General features: G+C 35.1%; 4 protein-coding genes across 4 annotated transcripts; 1 reads left to right on the top strand and 3 right to left on the bottom strand.

Annotated features, from left to right (window-relative positions):
- Positions 1–817, bottom strand: LOC135606659 (AAA-ATPase At3g28580-like). The gene has a single exon (XM_065097714.1). It carries the CDS (start codon positions 787–789, stop codon positions 1–3), a length of 789 nt encoding a protein of 262 aa, XP_064953786.1. The 5' UTR covers positions 790–817.
- Positions 818–904: 87 nt separating this feature from the next.
- Positions 905–1,495, bottom strand: LOC135606658 (AAA-ATPase At3g28580-like). The gene has a single exon (XM_065097713.1). It carries the CDS (start codon positions 1,493–1,495, stop codon positions 905–907), a length of 591 nt encoding a protein of 196 aa, XP_064953785.1.
- A 3,452-nt stretch (positions 1,496–4,947) lies between these two features.
- On the top strand, positions 4,948–5,421 carry LOC103977871 (chaperone protein dnaJ 11, chloroplastic). The gene has a single exon (XM_009393518.3). The coding sequence runs from the start codon at positions 4,948–4,950 to the stop codon at positions 5,419–5,421; it is 474 nt and encodes a 157-aa protein (XP_009391793.3).
- A 395-nt stretch (positions 5,422–5,816) lies between these two features.
- Positions 5,817–16,376, bottom strand: LOC103977870 (enhancer of mRNA-decapping protein 4). The gene is made up of 12 exons (XM_009393517.3): positions 15,471–16,376; positions 13,869–13,918; positions 13,632–13,788; positions 13,242–13,460; positions 12,111–12,239; positions 10,395–11,963; positions 7,749–8,096; positions 7,549–7,668; positions 7,065–7,235; positions 6,777–6,938; positions 6,481–6,606; positions 5,817–6,350 (listed from the first exon to the last, which is right to left on the bottom strand). Exons 1-12 carry the CDS (start codon positions 16,242–16,244, stop codon positions 6,042–6,044), a joined length of 4,134 nt encoding a protein of 1,377 aa, XP_009391792.2. The 5' UTR covers positions 16,245–16,376; the 3' UTR covers positions 5,817–6,041.
- Between the last annotated feature and the right edge of the window lie 10,639 nt (positions 16,377–27,015).

Below are 27,015 nucleotides of genomic sequence, written 5' to 3'. Positions count from 1 at the left end.
CTACATAGCGTCCCTCTCCCCCTTCTTTCCTCCATCTTTGATGGCATTCTCTAGTGTTTGAACCAATCCCTCCAAACACCGACTTGCCTTGTCGTCTGCAAGGAGCTTCTTTGGCATCAGCTGCTCCGCAACGTCTGCAGGTGTGATCTTCACCTTCTCCAACAATTCCTTCACCTTCTCGAACAGTGGGTGCTCCTCCACTTCCAAGTAATTTTTGGCTAATACCTTGAATGCTTCAAAACCACAGTACCCAAGCTCGATATGCACATCCATCCTCCCCCTCCTCACCAACGCTGGGTCTAGTTTCCCCACATGGTTGGTTGTGAAAACAATGAGCCTCTCGCCCCCGCATGCAGCCCACAGCCCATCGACGAAGTTCAATAACCCCGAGAGCGTCAATTTGCTCTGCCCATTGTCTACCGTCTTCTTCTGCCCCATCTCCTCATTGACATTTTCTTCGTTGTTATGGTTGACTCCTTTAATTTCTCGGGTGCCGGAGAGATGGATGGAGCAGTCGATGTCCTCGATCACGATGATCGACTTACTTGTAGTGTTCACAATCAGACGGCGGAGCTCGGCGTTGTCGTCGATGCCGGTGAGCTCGAGGTCGTAGACATCGTAGTCGAGCAAGTTGGCCATGCAAGCGATTAGGGTGGACTTGCCCGAGCCCGGTGGACCATAGAGAAGGTAGCCGCGCTTCCAGGTCTTGCCGAGCTTGGCATAGTAGTCCCGGCTCTTGCTAAAAGTCTCTAGGTCATTCATGATCTCTTGCTTCTTCCTGGGGTCCATTGCGAGCGTTGCAAAAGTCGCCGGGTGCCTGAACACCACCTGAGTCAACGGTGATGATTTATGATTTTGGCGCAGGAATACTAGCACCGATCGTTTTAGACGTGTTTGAGATGATTCAGAGGAGGTTGTAGTAATTGCGTACCTTCGTCCAGTGCATGTGGCTGCTCCTGGTGTTGGTGTAGAGATTCCGCTGCCGGTTCTTCTGCTCGATCTCCTGGCTCCTCTCCATGATGTACACAAGGTATTGGTTCAGCACCACCGATCGATGTCGAGCACTGAACTTGAGCGTATAGAACTTCGTCTCCTCGTTCCCTCGTTGAGTCGTTCCCGTCTCGTCCCGACAGTAGAAAGTCCACCGCACCTTGATTGTCTTGTCCTTCTTCTTACCATCGTCGTCAACCTTCGGCGTGAAGACGTCGACGATATGTTGAGCATCGTCCATTGTGAGCGTGAGATGATGGCTGTTGTGATTAGTGTATGCCTTCATCCGACGAGCGCCGTCGGTTGACCTGGTGCTGAGGTAAGTCTCGACGGCAGAGAAGACCTTGCTGTTGCTGTACCAATCCCGGTCTTCCTGAGAAATGGTGATCTGCATCTCGTTGGACCACCACAACTTGAAGCGGCGGCACAGAAGGTGGAGTATGGCTGGCAACTGGTTCACCATGCCAACCATGGTGAGCATGATCCAGCTGTTTAGAAAAGACATGGCCTTGCCGCCCGGACCACTGCTGAAGGGCCGTACTCCGCTTGCGTCGCTAAAGCTAAACATGATGGATGAGGAGGAAGGAAACACGTAAAAGGTGCTGCTAAAAGAGAAGAGAGAAAGAGAGAGGAAGAAGAGGGTGGTGGGATTTTGGTGTAGGACGCCAACAGAGCTCGACCACTTTCTTGCAAAAGACTCTTTTGCATGAACAACTTCTCACTCGATACAATGTTTCTCCCCTCACGTATACCCACAACAACATGAATCTGTACCCGTTTATAAGGATCTAAGAGGTATAATAAGATACCTCTTATACCTCTAAAAACAAAAAAGGGAAAAAGGAGGTATAAAATACCTCGTGAAGGGTCTTGTTTAATGTCATTCACCTGGTCAAAGGTCCATGTTCATGTACCTTCTCATAATGTCCATATTTAATGCAACCCTAGGTGCCTTTTCATGGTGTCTTTCCCTACAAAGAGTATTTATATTAAGTTTATTATTTAACAGTATCTTAAACATAATTTACTATCGTAGGCTTGGAAAAAATATTTGCAATTTGACATTCAGAATTAATGTATTCCAATCGAATATCCTTCTCTTTGATATGGCCTAATGAAATGAAAGCAAATGTGAATGTGCTTGACCAAATGGTATCGCTGACTTCTTGTTAACATAAATTTTAGCTTAATTTTGTGCATAATGGATCTCCTTGGAAAGCTATTAAAGTCATATACCATGGCATTCACATGAAGGAAGATGCCACCAATTATTTTACCTCACATATAAAAGCCATCACAATGGATTATTTGGTATGATGCAAAATGAGAGTAGTGTCTCCCGAGTAGTAGACTAAACCAATTGTGTTTGTGTTTTTCTAATCTTCTACATCTCCACACTACGCTAATCACTATCCAAATAGCCAACGAGAATATTAATAGAATAAACCGAGACTTATTTGGCATGTTGAAGAATCATTTTAGAAGTTTTTTGATGGGTAAATGGATTATTAGTCTATTACCATATAAGTAGTGCATATCAAGTATCTCAATCTTCTTACTAAAATTTTGAAGCATGTAGGTTTAATTATCTTGCATCATCTGGTTTCGAAAGTTTATACCACACTGTACTTGTTAACAAGGTTGCAATCTTCCATCGTAAGACTTTTAAGAACTCCTTTTCAGCATGCTTAGTGGGAAATAAGTATGTCTTCATCGCTTTCATTTACTTGAACATCAAGCAAATATGACATAAGTCTAATATCAGTCATCTTGAATTCATGGACCATGATTAGGATCATAATAAGTCGTGGTGCGCGAAAATGGAAAAGAGTAGGAAATTTCTCTCCCCACGACTTGATACCCTTGTAAAACTCCTCAGCCTTAGCACCCCGCAACAATAAAACAATAATTTACTTGAAATCTTAAAAAATGAAAGGATTATTTCATATAAAATTAAGATAGTAATGTATCTCTATTTATTTTTTACAAAGTTTAAGTGACAAAAATGAGATTGATATCTCAAAGTGTTTACTTGTAAAGCTAACCGGCACAATTATTAATTTTTTTTTGTGAAAGATAAGTGATGAAAACAAGAATATCTTCATTTTTTGTTCTTTAAACTCACATAATAGCATTGAACATAATATAATGCCTTTGGTGGAAATAAGCATCCATTATAGTATTTCATGCTCCAAGTGTTTGCTTTAGGTCATATAAAACCTGTTTTTTTATATATAAACTTTTCTCTTCATGCCCTATTTTAATGTATCTCAAGGTCATTCAATATATATTTCTTTAAAAATTATTCAAAAAATAATTATTATAGTCCATTTGATAGATTGACTAATTATTTTATATGATAATAGGTATAATTAATCTAATAATTTGTATTTGAATGATAAGAGTAAATATGTCATCCTAGTCCATATTAGTTTTCTGCCACCTAACTAGTGCTTCACTTGGCCTTGTTAGTTTTCGTTGACCATATAAATCTACTTTACACTGAAAACTTTATAGTGAAGCTAATTCTCATGTATTAATTTAATGGATGCAGCATCCATTGTAACTTTTCATCTTCTTTTTTTTTTTTGAATCTTGTATGACATGTTCAAAGTGAAATGATTCACTATCTATAAAGAGAGGCAAAATAAGATGTAACTCATTTGTTACTTCATAAAGCTCATTTAGCCTTTGTGTCTTTTAAGTCCTTCAGCTATCTATCATCTGCTATAAATAATTAAGGACACTGATTGCTGTCCAATAATAAATTTTATTTACATAAAATTATTGATACAATGAATACGGATAAGATCAAAGATAATAAACGTTTGTCACTTCAGTAATCTTCGATCGATGAGTAGATATATATATATATTATTTCCAATATCACAGGTTCATTGTACCCGCCAATCACGTTGATGACACAAAGTGCCACATGGATGCTGGTGAGGAGGAGCTCGCCTTGATGTGACCACGTAGCGGAGTCTTTGCGAGGAATGTTGTTGCTGCTTTGGGCATTGTTTTTGTTGGATGGGGGTGCTTATCTACTGGTCCCAACGGGTCTCTCTTGCCTGGAAGAATTGATCTCAGAGCCGGCTTCTTCTACTTGATTAGATGAACCAAAACACAACACTAACTTGAATCTGCTTCTTCTACACATTCAACCCAAGAGCACATGTTCTTCGATAGCAAGTGCTGTTGGTAATGATACCACACCTAAACCCATTCTTCTTTTCTGGACCATTTGGATGCATGCCTCCCTCCTTTTAGCTTCTTTCTCACTAGGATGTGATGGTTTCTAGAAGCAGCTAGTATCCTAAGCTACAATGACAGAGGCAGGTCCACTTGGATCGGCACAGGGCAACCAGAACCAACAAGTCCTTCCATTTGGACTCTAAGGAGTGACTGACTCCTTCAAACCTCCCATTTGCTGCATGCCCCATCATTTTCAGTTGTCACTTTAATCCCCACACAATGTGAGGTAAGACTCGATTGATGGTGTTATAATCTTCTCCTCTGAAACTAGGATGGGTGGGCACATCTTCACTCTCTTGCCACATTTATCTATCGAAAGCATTCCACGACAAAAGTTGGGTCCAGTGAGATCACCACTCACCACCACCACCACCACCGGCAGTGGTTCGGGTTGGGAGGTCCACTTCTTCTAGAAGAGCAGTAGTAGGTAATGGAGGCACTCGCGTCGGATTTGATCTGATTATCTTACGATCGGACGGCTGTGGTCGAATCAGTCAGAACCAAATCGTGCCGTACAACGCTGGCCCTTCGATTCAGAAGCCCATCGCGTCCCTTTGTTATGCAGACGGCCGTTAGATCCACGTCGGCGTGTTCCATCCTACGGCCAATCTATTCAGCGCATAAGAAAAATATGCGTATGTTTTCGTCAGGGTAAGCTACGAGCTCAGTGGGCCAGGAAAGCCCGCGGTTTACATCGCCCACATGGTGGAGACCATCGACCCTAACATTTATATTAAGCCTCCGTATGGACTCCGTCCGGATCGCTGCTCTTTTGGATCCCTTTCTCTTACGAAGATAACGAAGAAGAAGATGTCTGCAGCCCTAACCTTCGCCGGGATGTCCCTTCATGGCGCTGGCCGACACAGGACGGTGGTGGCGGAGAAATGGGCGCCGGCGGCCGCGGGAACGAGGGGGAGGAGTCCGTACGAGGTGCTTAGGGTGCGGGAGACGGCGACGGCGGGAGAGATCAAGGCGGCGTACCGGTCCATGGCCAAGCGGTTCCACCCGGACGTGGCTGCTGACGGAAGAGGGGATGACTTCGTGGAGATTCACCGGGCGTACGAGGCGCTGTCGGACCCGGTGGCGAGGGCGCGGTACGACCTCTTGATGGGGAGGTGGTGGCGGGGGGCGGAGCGCCTCCGATCCAGGAGGTGGGAAACGGACCAGTGCTGGTAGCCATAGTGACGTTTCGCCTATGACTGACCTTAGTGGTGGTCGTCACAGAGTCACTATGACCGAAGGACGCAGAGACAGACCTGGTAGCCACTAGAGGCAAGTTTCGCCGATGGCCGAGAGACGCATCTCCTTCCCCACTGTTTATTGGAGGAAAATTTTCTTTGCATTTTTGTGCATAAATAAATATATATATAGCTTCAGGGTTTTTCTAGCATGTTATATCTCTATTCTCTCTGTAAATAAGTTAATAATTAATTGACCAGGCTTTCTTATGTAATGTAGATATGTTAACAACTTACCAGGAATTATTTTGTTCTCATTTGATGCTTGTATTATCCAATAAAAACTTCACAATAACAAGAGATAGTCGATTAAACAAAACCAAAGGAGAATGATTATCACAATAAAACCCACATAAGAATTGAACTCGAAGTACATGATCAAACATCTAGAATTACAATTGTTCAATCAAAGCCTAATAAAGAAGCAGAAGAAACACAGCCATTCAGGAATCATTCCTAATTTACATAACTCTTAATGGGATTTCCAGTCTCCCTCTTCTCTCTAACATCAACTCGTTTTGTTCTATACACATGCTCTGCTGCCCAACCACGAGTCGATCACTTGCAGGTCATAAGCACAGAATTTATCACATGCATCAATAGGCGAATGTTGGTTGTTTCAGAGGCAGCGGTCGTCGGAAGCGCTCTTTGGTGGCCCAACATGCTATAGACTTGCTCAAAGATTGGCCTTACGTGCATCGTGATCATGGGGTCGGTCGGGTTGATTGCTACAGCAACATCAGTCATCCAGCCAACTTTTCTTGATGTTTCGTTATTCAAGTCGCATGCAAGTTGCTGCAGAAGTGCCAGGAGGACGCCTTGACTCAAGGGAAGCGGCACCGTAGAGCAAATTGCCCGCAGATCAACCTGCAAAATGATGCTAATTAGTATAAACAAAGAAAGGGGTAAATAAATGAAATAGCTGAGACAGAAAACATTGAAAGGTGAAGCATGACCAAATTATCGCCATGGCTACTTTTCAAACAGATACGGGTACCTGTGTGCACAGCCAAGACACAATGGAGACATCACTTCTTTGAAGTGCCATTGTGAATGCTTCCTCATACTTCCGCTCCGATATTAATCTTGAGAGCTCCTTTGTTGGATCTACAGGTGCCCCAACCTGCCCGACAGAAAAGACATGCTGTGAATGAGCATGAAGTAACATTGAGTCGACCATGCCTCCATGGAAACAAAATGATCCAAGGAAAACAGCAGATCAGGAAATTCCATGACAATAAAATAGGCATCTTAAGATGAGAGAATCTGAAAAGCCTGGAATTCATGATTTACAATCTCAGGAAGGCCAGGTGTCGAGCCATTTGATTGCTGCATAGCAAGAGGGCTCAGTGCCTTTGTGTTTCCTGCAGCAACAAGAGCCAAAAGCTTGCGCTGGCCATCAATTAATTCAGTGGTGAGATTTTGGGTGATTGATGAAGCAGAGTTGATTGCTTCCTGCACATAATAACAAATAATTTACTGCTAAGAAAATTGTTTTCTTTGTAGACAGGCAGATATAACAACTAAGCTGAAAATGCAACCATATCAGAAGAATAAACCTAAATATTGTAAAGTGCTTACCCTCAAAGTAAGTGCTAATGGAGTATTTGCCGCCTCAAGCTGCTGCTGAGCAGAAGCAGTGTGTTCACTCATTCCTTTCTGGAATGCATTTTCCACTTGCTCAAACATCACTTTACAAGAGTTATCAAATGCTGGAACCACTGATGATTCCAAACAAGATCTCAGGGAATCCTGCACATTGAGATAGCAGGATCAAATTTTCAACCATAAATGACTTTGGATTCTGCTAATTGAAAACATTTGCAACAAATGCCTGGAGGGAGGAAAAAAATCAGAACCAAGAAAAATAACAAATAAAACAAATCCCATCAGTATAACATATTTTGTGCCGTCTGACATCAGCATACAAGAACCACATTCTTGTTATTCAGCAATGGTGAAAAATACCCACTTATGAACAACTGTTTGTTCATAATAAAGGTTACTAGTCTGATGCAAATATCAGATGTCAACCAGAACATCGTTTCTTGCTAAGCTTGCATACCTGAAGAACTTGCTTCCCAGTAGTTTGGAACTGCGTTTGGATTTGTCTTGCAACTGCAGTTTCAAGTTTAGAACTCATAGACTTCTCTAGCTGGTTCACTGTTTTATCACCAACTCCTCTCTGAGAATGAAGAAACATGAGATATTGGATAAATGAATCAGATTTTAGACAAAATAATCACCATGTAGTTAAAATATAACCTGAAATGACTCTGCGATAGTTGTAGAAATAACAGGCGTAATTGCACGAGCTACAGTGGACCCTATCGCAGACAGTTCTTTCTTTAGTGCCTTTTCTAAAATGGTTGGCAAGTCCTTATTCACATAGTTGGTTATTAGATTTGTCATCTGCTGCATACGCTCCTTCTCAAACTTCTCATGTTTTGCATTTTCTTCTTGGATGCGGGCCCACAAAGCATCTGCATTGGCCTTGATGATCTTCTCCATGCTCCTACTTAACATAGTCTCCACCCTTTTACCTTCTTTTGCTACTGGTGCAGCCACCATCACACCCATCTGCTTTTGCATTTCCTTTTGCATACTCATAATCTGCAAATAATCCACAAGTTGAGACTGCAAAATATATTAAAATAACTGCATATGTGAAATATATGAACAGCAAAAACCTAATCGATAAGTCTGTCTCTTAATGGAAATGGCATATATTTTTAGGTTTAAGAAAATTTGACAATTACAAATCAGTTGAAAGAGAAACTTTGCTAGTGTAACTAGTTCAACATCAGAAGCATGCATGAGATTTCAGTTAATTGTCTGAGTACACACGTCACCTACAAGATGGAACCATAGGCTTAAAGAAAGCACTGCCTCTAGAATTGACCAATGAGAACCATGTAGTCAAGCACACATTGCCACTGAACTTGTATCATGATTATTAATTTTCAGGCATTTCCAACCCAGAATCAGCTAAACATAATATAACAAAGGATCTCTTGAAGCACTATTAACAAGGATGTCAGGGTCATGTCTTCCTGAGCGTTTCACATCATGTGTACTTCAAGGTTCTCTGTTTCGCCCAGATCGATATGAAACAGGTAATATGGAACATTCACTGTACACAGACCACCTCCATTTTGGGTGGGCAGTCTGGCCCACTAGAAAAATTTTAAAAAAAGGAAAAAATCTTCAATTAGGGCTTGTGAATGCAAACCCTCTTCTCCATACACAGAATTATTCTCGAGCCACTTCCATCCGACGCATCTACCTCCCCGCAGCTGCTGCTCACCACCGACTATCTCCCTGCCACTGTCGTTCGCCACAGCCTCTTCTTGTTTCTTCCTCCTCTTCCTCCACCGTGCCTCTTCTTGCTTCCTCTTTCTGTTTCTTCCTCTTCTTCCTACACAGCCTCCTCTTGTTCCTGCCTCCTCCTTTCTCCTCTTTCTTCACCACCTCCTCTTCTTCCTTCCTCTTTTCTCCTCTTCCTCCACGCCTTCCACTTCTTCTTCTTCATCTTCAAGACACAGATATGTAACGGTGTACCGTTTGTTGGTAAACTGGTACCAACAGCTACGTATAGATCCAGCTAGTGCACAATACAGGTCCACTACAACCGACGTTTGTTGGTGTACTTAATTCTTCATTATCTCAACCTACCAATAAAAACATGAGCTGTAGCAGCAGTATCACATATATTGCTTACCTGATTCTCAATAGAACATTATATTAGTAAAATAAAATGTTTAACAAAGGAGAAAAACCTGCCGTAGGCATATGTTTATACAAGCACTGATTTCTTATAGCACCTTAAAAAAGGTGTTGAATTCTTAAACATGTGATGATCAGTGAAAATACCCTTAGACCAATGAAAACAGTTACCTAGCATGTGGCAATCAACCTATGTGTTATAAACACAATGCATGTTGGCAATAGATGCTAACTCATATGAAAAGGACAATACCTTTAAAATGAAAGTAGATAATACCCTATGGTTGTGCACTACCTACAAATGACAGGGACACTAGAATGTAAAATCTCAAGACCGAGGGGCCAAGCATCATGGTGGTACTAGATACCATGCACTTGGTACTTTGCCAGTATATATATATATATATATATATATTATGGCAAGTATATTAATCACAGGATCAGGTCACTTTCAAGGGCTGCATTGTAATTCATATTAAAAATGGAGAGGATTGGTCGGATCAGCTAACTCAAGTTGCTGGACGGGCACTTTCACTTAAACAATAGCTTAAAATTCAAAAATAAAAATAACTAAAACAGAAATCAAATGAGATTACTCCTTCCTCGATTTAATTCCTGACAGCAACATGATTTTGCAGAATTTGCTGGTGAGGATCTAGTGGGTCACAAAGGAGAGGCATGTCCAGGGAAGGCATCATCAGCATTGATACCCCAACAAATCCTCAATGAAGAGGATCAAAATGAGGATCCTTATAGGAATAGATCAATCCAAATTAAGCCACTCCCCCAGCCATGAACAGCATTGATACGCCCAACAAATCCTCAACAAAGAGGATCAAAATGAGGATCCTTGTAGGAATCAATCAATCCGAATTAAGCCAATCCAGCACAGTGAACGTCCCTTGACCTTGGATTTCCCAAATTGGCCAATACCAATCTGGTCAATTCAGGAGTGATCTTAACACTTCTAACATAACACAAACAGTAACAGACAAACAAACTATTAATGTTAAATAGCAAGCAGGCACTCCTAAATTGGCCAAAGACAATCTGTCAATTCAGGACTGCTCTTAACAATCTTGACATAACATACAGTATTAGACAGATGAATTTTTAATGATCTATAGCAACAGTAACAGACAGATTTTAATAAGAAAATATGTTGAAGACAAATGAAATTTTCACCTGGTTCAGCATTTCCCGCATAGCAGGCATTTGAGGGAAAGTAGCATCAGCTGAAGGGACATTTGCACTGCTCCCTGGTTCATTCAAAGTATCAGTAGAATTGAAAGGGCTTGAGGAAGGTGATGAAGGGCTTAACATTTGGTGTTTATTTTCTTTCTGTTTCTTCCCTTTGTCAGCTGCAAGAGATTGAGATGCTGCAGTAACAGCAGATCCTGTCACCTCTTCTGTTGTATTTTTTGTGTCATCAGGAACTTCCTCAACAGTACTTGGCAGATGTTTCTTTGACCCAGGAATAGCAGTGTCCTCACCTGGGTGACTTTCTTCCTCAAATGAATTTTCTGTTAAGATAGAACACTCATTGTCCACCTCAAAGTCAGCCAATGAAGTCTCAGGGGATATCTCCTTGTTCTCATCAGGATAATCTGGAGGCACTTTCTGAGAATCAAGTTCCTGCTGACCTGATCTACCCTCACCCACTACTTTTACTTCCAGATCAGAACCGTCGATGTTGTCACCAGTGGTGATATTTTGAAGCTTAACATCCTCAATTATTCTTTGATTGGCTCGGCTGCCTTCTGAAGAAGGTATAGCACCCGATAAAATTTCTGCAGGAGTTATTAAATGAGTTGAGTTGCCACCAAGTTTAAACATCATCCGAGGATTAGATAACTTGGAGAGATCACTGTGTCCTGCTTTAGATTCCTCCTTTGGTGTAGTCTCTTTTGTCATAGGAACATCAAATGTGCTTGGAACAACAGAATCCACTTTTCTGTCATCGGAATACTCAGAAAATGACCGATCAGTTTCACAGCCACCAAGTGATGGTGCTTCCTCAATTTTCTCAGGGCTCTTCGGGGCAGGTAATGTTCCTGCAAAGTCCACATTTAAGGGAACAGAAGATGGTGCAACCTGCAATGCATCAGCATCTGCTTTCATAAGTGGAGGAGCACTAGGCTGAACTTCAAAACTTGAGGCAGACAATTCATTAGTCCTGGTGGCCTCAGAAGAAACTGAAGCTACAGCATGTGAAGTTGCACCGTCGAGGCTGCTATCAGTAAGTCCACAAGATGGCTCCGGGACACCTGCTCCTTCCAAACTAGGTGTATCAAAAACACGAGATAAAGGATCCTTTACCAACCCAACATTAGTGGTTGGTGGTGGTAGACATTGAATTAAATCCAATGCATATTGTTGGATAGCCTGTGTCTGTACGCAGTAGATTTGAACCACCTGTTCTCCATCAGGAAGAAAATCATGTGTTGCAGTAAGACTCAAAATAGGCATTGCAACAGTAAAGTCTGCTATATAGTCCATATGCGTAGAAGCAGGATATGGACCATAGTCAACATGCACAGCATAAATAGCATTCTTCTTTGCATTTGCAATAACAATAAGGCTTGCTTGAGGTAAAACAACTATTTGATTGAAAAATGCCTCTTCAGTTCGATGCTCCAAAGAACTTTTTAACTCCAAGGTCTGAGTACAATGCCATGATTCAGAATCGCTAGGCAATAGCCAACCTTCTTCAGTAGCAGAAGCCCAAATTTTCACTTCTCGACTCAAAGGTCCCTGCAAGAGAAGATTACATGGTTCAAAATGCCACTAAAGGCAGCACGGCTATATAAAGAAAGGATGTTATTTCTTCATGGAGGGTGGAATATTCATGCAAAAGACTATCTGCTGTAATAAGCACCACAAGGCAATAAAGGTACATACTGCTGTAATGAGATTGATATGATCAGGGCGGTGGGGTGATGTCATAAATGCCACTGAGTTAACAGGATGACCATCATGTGGCTTGAACATGGCAAGGGGCACCATTTTACGATCATCCCAGATTCTAACCTATAACAGAATCAGAAAACCAAATCATGAAACAAACCATAACAAAAAAACAACTAAATATTATGCAAGTAATGTAACAACTCATGCTTCTCCTTGTTGTAGATACCAAAAAGAACCAACCACTCACAAGGTTGACTACAGTCTAGAAATATGTCTCTCGTGAAGAAATAATAAAATTTCACAATTGAGCAAATAAAAGAAAATGCTAATAAATAAGAATGTCATTTTTTTGTGTTGCTTACATCAGAATAGGAAGGAAATGTACAAAGGATTTGCTGTCCTTTTTACATCTTATGATCAGACCATGAAGCCAATGTGCTGGGTGAAGAATTTGAATCCTGATGTTTTACTGAACCTTTTTCTATCCTCTACACAGGCATGCAGCACATACAATAGCAAAAACTATTGAAAGAGATATCATAAAAGTTACTGAGCAAAATATTTGTTAACCTCTACATTGAATCATCAATATGGAAAAACTAAAAATAGCTGGACATCCATATCCAAGAGCAACAGAAAGATGAGATACTAAAGCTCCAACAAAACTTACTGACATTGAACAAAACTAAATTATAAGCAAATGACTGCTGCAAGGACATAGTGTCTAACCGAATATATGCCATCAGTTATAAAATTCTAAAAGATTTGGCACAATTGAATATGAACACGAGAAAGAGGCTCTTCAAAATGACACACTGCAAACTCTAACTGGCTGATTCTCTTCTGAACTAAAGAGATCTATTATCGCAATTATAATCTTTCTTTTTCACATGCATCTCATGCAAGTCCGTTGCCTGTTTAGAATTAAAACAATTCATTACAAATTTGGCAAGGATATATGTAGGTTTATCACCAGTAATACATTTTTCTGCAAAATATTTATGTAATAATAAGCAGTCATGCGACCAACACCAAGAATTTTAACTGCAGACCTTTACATTCACCCCATTAAATTGAAATAATTTTCAATCATTAAACAGTTAAACAGGGATAAGTACAAACCGTTCCATCCTTTGATCCCGACACTAGGCGAGTGACCATCCATTGAGATATAGACAAATCCGTCACTTCTCCATCATGTTTACCAATAATTTGCACTCCATCAATCAGCTTCTCAACATGACATTTAATAGGTTCCTCAGCCAAAAATTCCTTTCCTCTTCCAACTTTGTTAATGTCAATTTTCAGTACCCAATATCCAATTCCAACAAACAAAATTTCCTGGAAAGATTGAACTATAAGCTTCATAAAATATCACCAACAAACCACATTTTAGGTCTATGAGCAGCAGCAAAAGATGCATCCTTATATCAATAAATTAGAAGGCAATAGAAATGAAGTTTGCAATCAGTTAGCCCAAGAGCTCATGCATACTCAAAAAGATTACTTTACTTGTTTGTGAGAGTGCCAACAAATTCGTGGATGACATGACTCCCCCTCTCCTACAATCTGAACAGCCATTACTATTTTTCCTGTTATCTGTGGTTTATTTTCTGTATCAGGCCCCTCATCAATCTTCCAGACAAATACCCTTCCATCAATGCTTGCACTGCAATGGACAAAATGAGTAGGATGTCAAAGCAAATTGATTAAAAAAATAGAAGTAAAATCAAATAGTAGCAGAAGTACCTGGCCAATAAGTGCACATCTTCAGCAAAGAAAGCCATGTCAGTGACCCTCTAGAGTATAGGCAAGTAACATCAGTCCAGAAAGCCGAAAAAATAAAATAAAAGTTGCAATATAAATAGCTTCCAAAGTGTAGCAGGAAGAAAGGAACATTTCAGCCATTACATAATTGCGAACCAAGTGGAAAGAAAAATTCTGTAGCAGTTTAACCATACATAACAAAAATAACATAGAAATTGTACTTTGACATCAGCAGATTAAAAAGTATATATTTCATACATCCTAGATCTGATTAAATAGGATGAATTGAGACAGAATTTGGTAAATAAGTAATTATCTTAAATATGTCAACCACACTTGTTTCATCAGTGGGTAAATGCCAAAAGGTTTATGCAAAAGAAAAAAATGAGACTTCGATATGACAACTGGAACAAAAACAAACTATTATAGTCATGAATGAGGAATCTGGTGAATCTTAATCTACATGAGCTTAGAGCCGAATATGTTTCTTTCATTTCTGTTACTGTAATATGGCCTTGTTCAAGTTTTCCACTGACAAAGTAGAATTTGCATATAGCAAAAGATGCAAAACATAGAAGACCCATGAATTAAGGAAGCTACGAAATGATCAGAAATCAATATAGCATTTGTTAAGTTCCACAAGACCAAATCCATGAGACCTCCTGGATCCTATAGTTCTATGGACCCCAACGATTAAGCATCTGCACTAACTCGAAGTTCAACTCTACCAAATCTAAGTACACCTCCAAAGGAATCAATAACATTGTCATATTGATTGTAAACTTACTCAAACCATGAGCAACACCAATTCATAAACTGAACTGTTTCTTTCTAAAGCATGTTCAACAACTGGAAATCTTTCAGGAATTCAATTGGAGTTCTTTCAATTGTTAATTGATCAATGATAGAATGTATTTTCCTAAAAAAACTCAGAAAGAGTCAATCAAGCTGCCATCAAGCACAATAATAGCAACATCCATATCGATGATCACGCTCCACTAAGATGAAGATCAAAGCCCATATATATATTATTCTTTTGGCTCAAGTTTCAAGGACCAGGGTATGGTATATTGTGATAACTAGATCTATTAGTCACAGGAAAATTATAAAAGAATAACAAAAAAAGATTTTCCACTTAATGTAATGCAGAAATGAGTTTTACTTAGCAGCGAAAACAAACTTATGATATAAATCTAAAATGGTTAACAAATTAAGTTCCATGTATATCAGCAACCTTTTAGTCATTTTGAAATTACAGGTAACCAGTAGTTAAGAGTAACATTATTATCATCAGTATCAATAAAGTGCTATACATCTTGATGCTACGTAACATCAAAAAAGTTTATAATCAGAGTATTAAACAAATAGTAAACAATAATTCACCCAATCCCATATGGCAGGAAAACCTTAAAATCCATAGGAAGGAACTCCAGTCACATAATTCACAACAATAAATCCTACAACCTGAGATTTTATCTTGATATAGTAAAAGACAAGCCAATTCATCACACTTTTGAGGTCAAACAAATTCATCAATCAAACACAGAAGATGTACAAATTGAACTTTAGTTTTCGAAGATCAACCTGAGAATGCCCCTTGAGCAATGATCTCAGAGCTGTGTTGATATTGAGCACCCTGATAGCACCAAGCTTAAGACCATAGCATATGTAGTTCCGGTTGACAGCGATCTGGCGGCCCAAAACAAGCCCTGGGTCCGAGATGTACTTGGTGATCGGCGTGACCTCAAGCTGTGGCGGCTGTGTCTCTCCTGGCAGCCTCAAATCCACATCATAGACTGTCCGTTCACCGGCACCAAGAAGCCGCCCCCTTGGCAACTTGTTGCTCGGCATCCTCACCGGAGCTGACTGGACCAGAGCTGCAGGCGGGGCCGACGGGATGGGGTGAAGCATGGCAGTGGCGGCAGTGGAAGGAGCCAGGAACTCCGATGGCGCGGATGAAGGGGGCGGCATCGAGACGGCGGATTCAAGTTGAGCGGGAGGATTCAGGAGCGCCATGAGGCGAGCGCCGGGATTGGTGTTGGGGCTAGGACTAGGGTTAGGGCTGGGATTGGGACTGGGGGGGTGGGAAGAGGCGACAGCGGGGGGGTAGATGGCCGGGGGCCGGTGGAGTTGCTCCTGCGGGTAGTGGAGGAAAGGGTGATGGTGGAATGGCGGGGTGGCCGGGGGATAGGAGAAGGCGCCGGGGAGCGGCGGCGTGGGGTACGATGACGGCGGCGCAGGGTAGGCGGAAGGAGGAGAGAAAGGCGGCCGGGGGGCGGCGCCGGGGTTGGGAGGCTTGAAGAGAGCCTGTGTGTCGTAGTTCCCGGAGGTGTTGGGGCTCCCGGCGGGGGATGCCATCGTCGGCGTCGGAGGTGGGCGCTAGGGTTTCAAGGAGGGGTTTCGTCTATCGTGCGCCGATGTGGGCGAGCCGCGTAGGGTTAAAGGGGGGAGATCTCAACTAGGAGAGTACAGATTGGAGAAGACGAGGGGTCAAAAAGCAAGAAATATGTTCATGGTACTCTTTTATTCTAAGACGAATTTTCACCAAAAAAAAAAACTTATTTAATATTTTTTTTTTCCCTTGAAACATTCTTATTTTAAACATTCTTATTTTAAAAAAATATTCAAATAGTTTTTTTATGAGTTATTTTACTCATTTAACATTGAAAAGTTAAGTCTAAAATGATTTATATTAATTATATATATATATATATATATATATATATTGGTTAAGGAAACTTGCAATTGACTGCAATAGTGTATGGAGCTACTGTCATAGTCTTAGTGTTGCTAGTGATGAAGAAGCAAAAAAAACTTCTCTTTTATTATTTATCATCTTTTTCTTATGTATAGTCTTCTTTCTTCCATAAGTGAAATGTTACTGTTCTTCCTTGTTCTTTGTTTTTTTTTTCTTTTTTAATTAAAAACATAAAAAATCTCATGTAAGTATACTGTTGTCTTGATTATTGTTCGATCATTTAATAATTATTTAGACAAGATAATATATTCATAAATAGTATTGTATTTAAAGCATCTTCTTTTGTTTGATATTTATTGTTAAATATGTGAGCTTGTCAAGAAACCTATAAGCTAAAAACAATAAGCTTGTCAAAAAACAATGCATATATCTTTGTTATTGTTTATTATTTTTTATCAAAAATAATGTACCACATATTAGTAAAAAATTGTTTGATGACCAAATTTTTACCACTAACTAGAATGCCAAATGTAAAAAAGCCATTGCATTAGTGCATGATATATTTTGGAAGAATCAAAAATATATTTAAAAATTAAACAATAGCACATTGTGTGGGATCTAAATAATTCTAAAAAATATTTAAAATAAAAAACATTGACATATATCCCTCTAGATTCAATTTAAAAGGTATCTTAAAGCTTTTAGGGCATTTTAAAATGTCTTGAGACGATGCATCCCATATTAGTAAAATTTATTTAATGATCAATTTTTTGTTTAGGACCTAATTAGAAGGTCAAATTAAAAAAATGGCATGAGTGCATAACATTTTTTAGGAAATTTAAAAAATATTTAAAAAATTAGAAAAAAAAGCACACTATGTCGAGCTTAAATAATTCTAAAAAATATCAAAAAAATTATAAAATAGAAAAACATTAACATATGTCCATCTAAGTCCAATTGAAAGGCATCTTATAACTTTTAGGATATTTTGATAAGTCATGTACTATTTTGTGATTTTAGCCAAAAATACTACTATCACATATTAGTAAAACTTTTTTTATAGTCAAATTTTTACTAGGTGTTTAGGACGTAATTAAAAGGTCAAATGTCAAAAAATAATGCATGAGTGCTTCATATTTTTTTAAAAAAATAAAAATTATTTAAAATTTATAAAATGACACGGACTTGAATAATCATAAAAAATAATTAAAAAATTCTTTAAAATAAAAAAATATTGACATATGTCCATTCGGATCACATTAAAAGATATCAAAAAACATTCAGGGTATTTTAAAAGGTGTTACTATGTGATATACTATTTTTGGATTTGAAGTCGGTGCATCGCATATTAGTAAGACTTTTTTATGGTCGAATTTTTACTTGAGTGTGTGGGATATAATTAGATTGTCAAATGTCAAAAAAACTTACATGAGTGCATAATATTTTATAAGAAATTAAAAATTTTGGAAAATAAAAAATAGCACAATGTATATGAGCTGAATAATTCTAAAAAATATCGAACAATTTTTCTAAAATAGAAAAACACTAACATACGCCCATCTAGATCAAATTCAAAGATATGTTTAAAATTTTAAGACATTTTGATAAGTCATACATTATTTTTCAATTTTGATCAAAAATAGGGCATCACATATAAGAAAATATTTTTAGAGGGTCAAATTATTACCAATGGATTACGACTGTATTAAAAACTCGAATGTCAAAAATTATTGCATGAGTGCATGATATTTTTATGAAAATTTAGAAAAAAAAAAGTTAGAATATTAAAAAATGGCACACTCTACAAAGCTAAAAAAATTTAAAAAGTATAAAAAAATTATTAAAATGGAAAAACATTGACATATGTCCATTTGAATCAAATTCCAAAATATCTCTAAATTTTTAGGACATTTTGACGAGTATTGTTATGTGATGCACTACTTTTTAGACTTTGGCCAAAATCAATGCATCACATATAAAAAGAGCCAAATTTTTATCAAGCATTTGGGACCTAATTAGAAGCTCAAATATTAAAAGACATTATATGAGTGCATGCCATTTTTGCTAAAAATAAAAAATTAAAAAAATGACATTCTATGTTGGAATTAAAAATTTTCGAAAAATATATAAAATTTTATAAAATAGAAAAAAAAAATGGCATATGTTCATCACATATTAGTAATGCTTTCAAGATATTTTGATAAGTCTTGGTATGTGATGCACTGTTTTTGGATTTTAGCTAAAAATAATGCTTCACATATTAGTAATTTTTTTTAATAGTCAAATTTGTATCAGTTGTTTAGTATCTAATTAGATGGTCAAATGTTAACATACTTATATGAGTGTCTAATATTTTTTATGAAATTTTAAGATTTTTTTGGAAAATTAAAAATGACATGATGTGTAAGAGGTGAAAAATTCTGACAAATATTGAAAAAACCTCTAAAATGAAAAATCACTGGCATATACCCATCTGGATCTAATTCGAAGTATTATCTACATTTTAAAATATTTTTTTAAATCCTAATATGTGATGCATTGTTTTTGGGTTTTGGCCAAGAATAGTGGGAAATGTTTTATGATGGCCTGACTTTTATCATGTGTTTGTGACTTAAGAAGAATGTTCCATGTCAAAAGACATTGCACGAATGTATTATATTTTACTATAAATGAAAAAAAGCCAATGTGTTATTACCCATTTTAGTGTTCCATTACTCCATGGATTACAAGAAACATTGTTTTCTTTCTAATCATCTCATTATAGGGAGGTTTCTATTTCTGATGAAGTGTTTTTAGTTTTGCATGATACTGATAGGCAAATAGCTCAAGTTTTGAGACTCTTTTTAAAGACTTAAATTATCAATTTTATTATAATGAAGACGATGATAAAGAAGAGGTTGAAGGTGACAAAAATCTAATATTTATAATGCATTAGATGTTGTTGGTGAGCAGCTTACTTTAAGTTAGGATATGTGTGATAATATTAGATAAGTGCTTGTTGAATAGTGTTATAGCCAAGATAATGGTGTGTTGTTAAATACACCAATTTATTTCACTGAAGATAATAATTATTCCTACAATGATCATTTTGTTGGTTAGGTATGGTATTTGAATGATTTGATAAAGTTATTTTCTTATATTTATTTGGTATATATTATTTTATAACTCAAATGATATCTTTGTACATGTTTTTCGAGGTAAAATTTAATTTCAAAAAGTCTTGAAATACTATGTCATCCAAAAAATTTTAAGATTAAAAATATTGCAATTAGAAGTTATAAGATAAAAGTAAAATATAAAGTATTTGATTGTCAATGGATGATTGTAATTGACCAAGATTGAATAGGGATTATAAGAACTGTAATAGTTCTTTCATTGCTGATCAAATCAAACATCAAGTTATGTCAAATATTAATTATAGTTTATACTTGAAAGATGATTATTGTTGATATTCAAAAAAAATATATTGTTTCAAATATTTATCTTGCACGAAAGATTACTCTTAATAAGATTTGTGGTGACTTTGATCAATCATCTATTGATATAATTCTATTTTTAAAGGAGTTAAAATTGCATGACTTCATGTCTAAATAGTAGTTTCATTAAAAATTGAGTGTAGGTATTCACGGGAGTGGTTTTTTTGCATCAATTTCGAATATATATTTTAGGATATAAAAATTTAATTAGTATGAGTGATCAAAATAAAAAATTCTTTTAATTGTGAAAGAGATATTCATAAGAACATATCATAGTTATTACATGGTTAATCTATATAAGTATTTTACGAGCAAGTACGAGACAAAGGAACAATAAAGTTATTTTGGGCTACTATTATATCTCTTATTATAATAGTAGCCCAAAATAATATATAAAATCATAAAAAATTTCATTTGAATATCTAAAATTGAGAAAAAAAAAAATAAGTTTTTGTATTTTTCCATAACTATCATTACACAATACTCGTTACAAATGTATTAAAAAGTATGAATTTACTAAAGATTTTCGTGACTTATCTATTACCTTTATGATTAAAATGACTAGGGGGATAGTTACTGAATGATTCTACATCCATATGAAATAACTAATAATTTAATATCAACTATGACAAATATCGTTGAGGATTAACATACCAAAACAAAGGACAAGGACAAGGATCAATACTATGATGTCCTTCCTTATACTTATACTAAAATATAAGTGTAGACATCATATAGTTATAGTAGATTTGAAAAAAAGAATTTATTTATGTCAATGTTTTGATATTTTAAAAATTTTATATTCTCATGCGATGACTGTTATTCGATATAAGAATGCTAATCCATGTTTTTATGTGAAGAATTTTATATAGCTAATACCTACAAGGAGACTTATAATGATAATTTGTTTTCTACAAGCAACAAACAATATTTCATATGATAAGAATTTGATTATATCGTATTACCTTATGGTACAAACTAATAGAAGAAAGAAAGCAAGAATTAAATTATCAGTGGCAAAAAATATTCAAAGTGCCAGCAATTTGAATATAATTGTTGATAATGTAAATTCTCACCTATATCATCAGCTAGCTCGAGGGCATTGATATTTAGATAGTTTTGGTTATCTATTTTTTAGGAACTTATATATTTATAATTTAATATATTCCAAGTATTTGGTTGTCTCTCTTTTAAGTAAGTTATATTAGAATTATATGTTTAAGTAAATTCTCTCTTTTACAAGTTCAAACAATTCAAAGATATCCTAAACAATTTTAAAAAACAAAAAAACATTATCATATGTTTAACAAATTCAAAAATTAGAAAATAACATGTTGCTAAAGAGATGAATATTTAAAACATTTTGGCAAATGCTACTATGCCATACACTGTTTTTGGATTTTGGCCAAAAATAGTATCTCATATAAGAAAATAGTTTTTGATGCCAAATTTTTATCATATGTTTGCGACCTAATTAGAAGCTCAAATATCAAAAAATATTATATGAGCACATGATTTTTTTTATAAAAGTTTAAATAAGTTATGAGAAAAATGGCACATTATGTAGGAATTGAATAATTCAGAAAATATCAAAGAAATTTTCTTAAATAAGCATAGAGTAATGTATGCTGATGTGGATCTAATTTCAAAACATTTTGACAAGTGCAGTTGTGCGATGCACTATTTTTTGGCAAATTAGTGAATTGCATATAACTAAATATTTTTTTAGTGGCTAAATTTTATCAGGTGTTTATGACCTAACTAAAAATTCAAATATCAAAAAAATAAAGAGTGCATGATATTTTTATAAATTTGAAAAGATGTGAAAATAAGAATATGATATACTATGTAGAAATCGAATAATTCAAAAAGTATCAAAAAAATTTCTAAAATGTAAAAACACTATAATATGTCCATGTGGATCTAAATCAAAGATAACATCAAATTTTAGAACATTTTGGCAAATGCTGTTATCTGATTCATTGTTTTTGGATTCTAGCCAAAAAATTACATCGAGTATAAGAAAACATTTTTTGAGGTTCAAATTTTTATAAGGTGTTTGGGACCTAATTAGAAACTTAAATTATATATATATATATATATATATATATATATATATATATATATAAGTACATGAATTTTTATAAAAAAATTAAAAAAAAAAGAAAATGACGCATTGTGTACGAATTGAATAATTTATAAAAATATCAAAAAAATTGTAAAATAAAAAAATAAAATATATCTATGTGGATACAATGCAAATATATCATCTAAATTTTATGATATTTTTTCAAGTTCTGCTATGCGATGCACTTTTTTGGGCTTTGGCCAAAAAATAGTGTATCATACATTAGAAAATATTTTCTGAGGGTTAAATATTTACACATTAGAGAAATACTCTTTATTATCTCAAAACATTGGAATAAGTACATGGTTTAAACAATTTTATTTACACAATAGGAGATACATTATAAAAATGCTCTTTACATGGTCAAAATTTTAATCATTTGTCTAATTTTAAAATATTAAAAATTTTGAGAGAATCATATTCTTCACAAAATTGAACTATTATATGGATGAAAATTTTTATGGACAATTCATTTTATTCAGATGCTTAAAAATTCACAATAAAAAAAATTAAAATAGAAAACCAATGACATATATTCATAAATGTCTTATTTAAAACTCCTAAAAATTTATTATCATTTTAAACAGTGCATTATTTTTAATTTTTTCTCAAAAATAATACATCACCTATTAAAAAAAAAATTCTAGACCAAATTTTCTACACATATTGAGGACCTATTTAGAAGCTCAAATGTAAAAAAAATTACATTGATGCATCATAATTTGTTAGAAATATAAAAAAAAAAGGAGAAAAAAGAAAAATGACACATTGTTCAAATGCTAAAAAATCCATAAAAATATCAAAAAAATCTGTAAGATAAAAAACTAGTCACATATGTTCAAAAGTATCATATTCAAAGCTGTTCTAAAAATTTAAGATCATTTTGAATAGTGCATCTTTGAGGTGCATTATTTTTGAATTTTCCTCACTAACTTTGAATTTTCCTCAATAACAATACATCACCTATTAGATTTTTTTTTTCTACTTATATTGAGAACCTACTTAGAAGCTCAAAGGTAAAAAAAAATTATATGGATGCATTATAATTTGTTAGAAATAGGGAAAAAAAAAAGAGAAAATAGAAATATGACACACTGTTCAATTGCTCAGAAATCCATAAAAAGATCAAAAAATTAATTCTCTAAAATAGAAAACTAATGACAAATACCCATAAGTATCCTATTTAATACTTTCCTAAAATTTTGAGATCATTTTGGACCATACATCTATGCGATATATTTTTCTTGAAATTTTCTCAATAATAATGTGTAACATCCCATTAGTCCCACATCGGAAGTGGGGAATGAGTATATTTAGCTTATAAGGGCCTGATGAGTATATTATATTATTTCCCGCTTAAGTATTTTGATCCGCCGTTGAGGACCAAAATGGAGTCATTGGCCAATTAACTCATCAGACCTGAGTCGTGACATAGTGCATCACTTATTAGGAAACTTTTTTTTTCTAAACTAAAATTTCTATATATATTTATTGACCTATTTAGAAGCTCAAATATAAAAAATATTGCATGAATATCTTATAATTCTTAAAAAAAAATAAAAATAAGAAGAAAAAAAAATGACACATTGTTTACTGTCTCAAAAATTCATAAAGGTACTAAAAAAACCTCAAAAATGGAAAATGTGTGACATATATTCATAAGTGTCTTATTTAAACCTTTCTTATAAAATTAAGATAATTTTGAATAATGCATCTATGTGATACATTATTTTTAAATTTTTCTCAACAATAGTACATTACCTATTAGGAAAAAAATTTTCAGTCTAAATTTTCTACATATATTGTGGACCTCTTTAGAAGCTCAAATATAAAAAAACATTACATGAGTGAATTATAATTTATTAGAAATGAAATAAAATGAGGTGAAAATAACACACTATTTTAAACAAATATTTTATTTTTATAAAGAATGCTCAAAATATTAATAGTAGAACAACAAGTTTTTTAAATATTATTCAGAATAATAAATATTAATATTATACAATAAACTAAAAGTTTAGATTTTCTAACAAAAGAGTCATACCTTAAATAATTGGAGACATACCTTAAAAACTATGAAAACTTTGTCATAAACCATGTGACAATGACAGAAAAGAAGTTCAAATGAGTCGATGATGTTTAGAGGTTATATAGTGTATCGCGACAATAATGATAGAATATAGAGTGGCAAAAGATGAAAGGTCATACAACATAAGTCGTGTTGATTAGTAAATATGAAATAGGGATCTATTGTGTATGATAAAAGCACCGATTCAAGTTAAATTAATTTTTTTATCCAATGTTAATATTATCTTCTTTTTTTTTAATAATGGTGCTCTTGGGAAAAAGATAGAGTTTTTTTTTTCAAAAATTAACCCATTATTATTTAGTCCCTAAATAACTTAGTATCTAGTATTAATTCTTTCTATGCTTTTCTTTGCAGATGCAATGATGCATGATGGGATTAAGGATGACCTATAGGTAATTTGATTTAAATTTAATTTTCTACATGGACATAAGTAAAAAAAATATCAAATTAAGTAAATCTTATATTGTTTTGTTTTATATTTTATGAGTTTCTCATATCTTTTCCTTTATAAAAAATAATATTAACTGCAAATGATCAAACGAGAAGATACTCTAAATGCTATTAGGTTTCTTTATAATAGATTTAGAAAATGATAAGAGAAAGAAAAAGAAAAATGAGAGGATGTGCATAGTTTTCTTTTTTTTTTTTTAATCTGTGAATTGCTTTTTGACCACTAAAAGAGTATTTATGTGAGAGGATGTGCATAGTTTAAAATAAAAGAGTATATTTAGAAAGAAAAAAAGGGATCATAATGTTTTCTTAATGAAAAACCCAAGGATTAACTACATCAATGACCACAGTAGCAAGATTTATGTTTTTCTTTTAATAATAATAAAATAATAAATATGAAAATGATTGTAAAATAAAAAAATTGAAGAAAAAAAATTATTACAGATATTTGATGGAATGAATGCATTAAAGCCCCTCTCTACTACCTCAGACATTGTCTCTCACACTCTTTCTTCCCATGTTCTAAGTATCTCCTACTTACTGAGCTTTCTGATAGCTCTATGAAGTATATGTAGGAAGATTTCATATGAGACTAAGCTTGGTAGTTGAATACCTTAGCACATTGGATCTGCATAACGACCATCATTCATAGTTCAAGAACAAAGTAAGCTCTACTAAGGACGCAGGATCATAAGAAAAAAAAATATAGAGGCGGCAATCGCCTTTGGACAACAAAACTCCACCTTGTAGATCCGCAGGGAAGAATACTGCCATCTTTTGTTTTCTTGGTCGATTCATTTCTGCTTTCTTTATGGCATCAATACAACTTACGATCATCAAGTTTGCTGGTAAACATATACTTCGTGCAGAAATCTTGACACCAATTTTTGGATCTGTATATTTGATGCCAGAAACTTGCGATTCTGAGCGTGTCAGCTGCAAGAGAAAAAGATGATGGTGGATATATTATTATTATTGCGAAACATAAAAGGCAAAAATACCGTTCTAACCTCTAAAACTATTCTTTTTTCTTTAACAAAATATCATGGTTTAAAGTTAAGATAATACAAGCCAATACCTAAAAAAAAGTGACCTTTTTCGACCGATTGTCATGGACTTAGTTAATTTTGCTTAAGTCGTGCGACAGCTTACGTATCCGTCTGTAAAGGTCAGCCTTCTCGAAACCTCCCATAGTCTCTTAAGACTTACAAAAGAGAAAACGGGTTAGAGAAAACGTCTCACTTGAGATCCACAAGCAAACATTTCCGAAAAGACTTCATAGACAATGCAAATTACAAACAAAATTTACAAGCTCTGAATGGTTGCACAACAAAAGGTCAAAATGATCCACTACAGATTGAATATCTCTCACAAGTGTCCACATGATACAATCTTTATTTACAAACCTAAGAAGATCATCAAACCCAACTAAAATGAGATTTTTAAGTCTTGGACCATCCCTCTATGTACTGTGCAAAACATGAACAAATCAAAAGACACAAACATATATAAGTATTACATCAAATATCAACTTTGTCCGTGACACATGATATCCCTTTTTATTTTATTTTTTGATTAATATTAATATTTTCTTGCATCCCAAAAATATCCTTGATAGATTTTTTTTAATCTTTTCATTGGATAATTAATCTATATATACCAATTACAGTATTTTTGAATAGGATTATATTATCCTTGGTACATTAACAAAAATACCAAACTCTATTAAAAATATCATAATTGACATAGAAGTCAATTTCTTTTGTATGTTCTCCTTACTTGATCGATAAAAATATTTTATTTAAAACTCAATCAAGGTTGGTAAATTAAGTACTTTTATGAAGATATCAAAAACAGTAGGGCCTCTATTAAAAAACACTATAGCTGATATTACAGCAAACGAACCGATATAGTGCAAAGGATGGAAGTGTTTTTTGGTATATCAAAGTAGACAAACTGATCTAATGCAAAGGACGAGAGTCGTTTTGACATATCAAAGTTAAGACGCCAATCGAAAAAACACTTTTTCAAGAAATTTGCTAATAATAATTCAAATTTATATGCTACTTTTTCTATTTTGACAAACTAAGAGGAAGACGAAGAGAGAGTCCAAATAAAACGCTGCAGCAACAGGACAAACGAGCATCTCTCCGTGAGATTCAAAACACTTGGGCCAATTAGCATCTAGAACGATTCGAAGTCCGCGAAATCGAGAAGACCAGCTTCAACTGCAACTTATACACACCAAGCGTTCGGGTTGAGAGAGACATGCGAGACATAAACTCAGA

Source organism: Musa acuminata, chromosome BXJ2-3, assembly GCF_036884655.1.
Source record: "Musa acuminata AAA Group cultivar baxijiao chromosome BXJ2-3, Cavendish_Baxijiao_AAA, whole genome shotgun sequence".
Lineage (NCBI taxonomy): Eukaryota > Viridiplantae > Streptophyta > Magnoliopsida > Zingiberales > Musaceae > Musa > Musa acuminata.
The sequence above is the reverse complement of the archived record's forward strand: the minus strand, read 5'-3'. Positions and strand labels throughout refer to the sequence as shown.

Coding starts and splice junctions, on each gene's coding strand:
- LOC103977870 (XM_009393517.3), bottom strand. CDS start 16,244: ATGGCATCCCCCGCCGGGAGCCCCAACACCTCCGGGAACTACGACACA. Junction 8,097..10,394: donor TGCGGGAAATGCTGAACCAG/GTGAAAATTTCA, acceptor GATTATTTGCAG/ATTATGAGTATGCAAAAGGA. Junction 6,939..7,064: donor CATTAGCACTTACTTTGAGG/GTAAGCACTTTA, acceptor TATTATGTGCAG/GAAGCAATCAACTCTGCTTC.
- LOC103977871 (XM_009393518.3), top strand. CDS start 4,948: ATGGTGGAGACCATCGACCCTAACATTTATATTAAGCCTCCGTATGGA.
- LOC135606658 (XM_065097713.1), bottom strand. CDS start 1,495: ATGTCTTTTCTAAACAGCTGGATCATGCTCACCATGGTTGGCATGGTG.
- LOC135606659 (XM_065097714.1), bottom strand. CDS start 789: ATGGACCCCAGGAAGAAGCAAGAGATCATGAATGACCTAGAGACTTTT.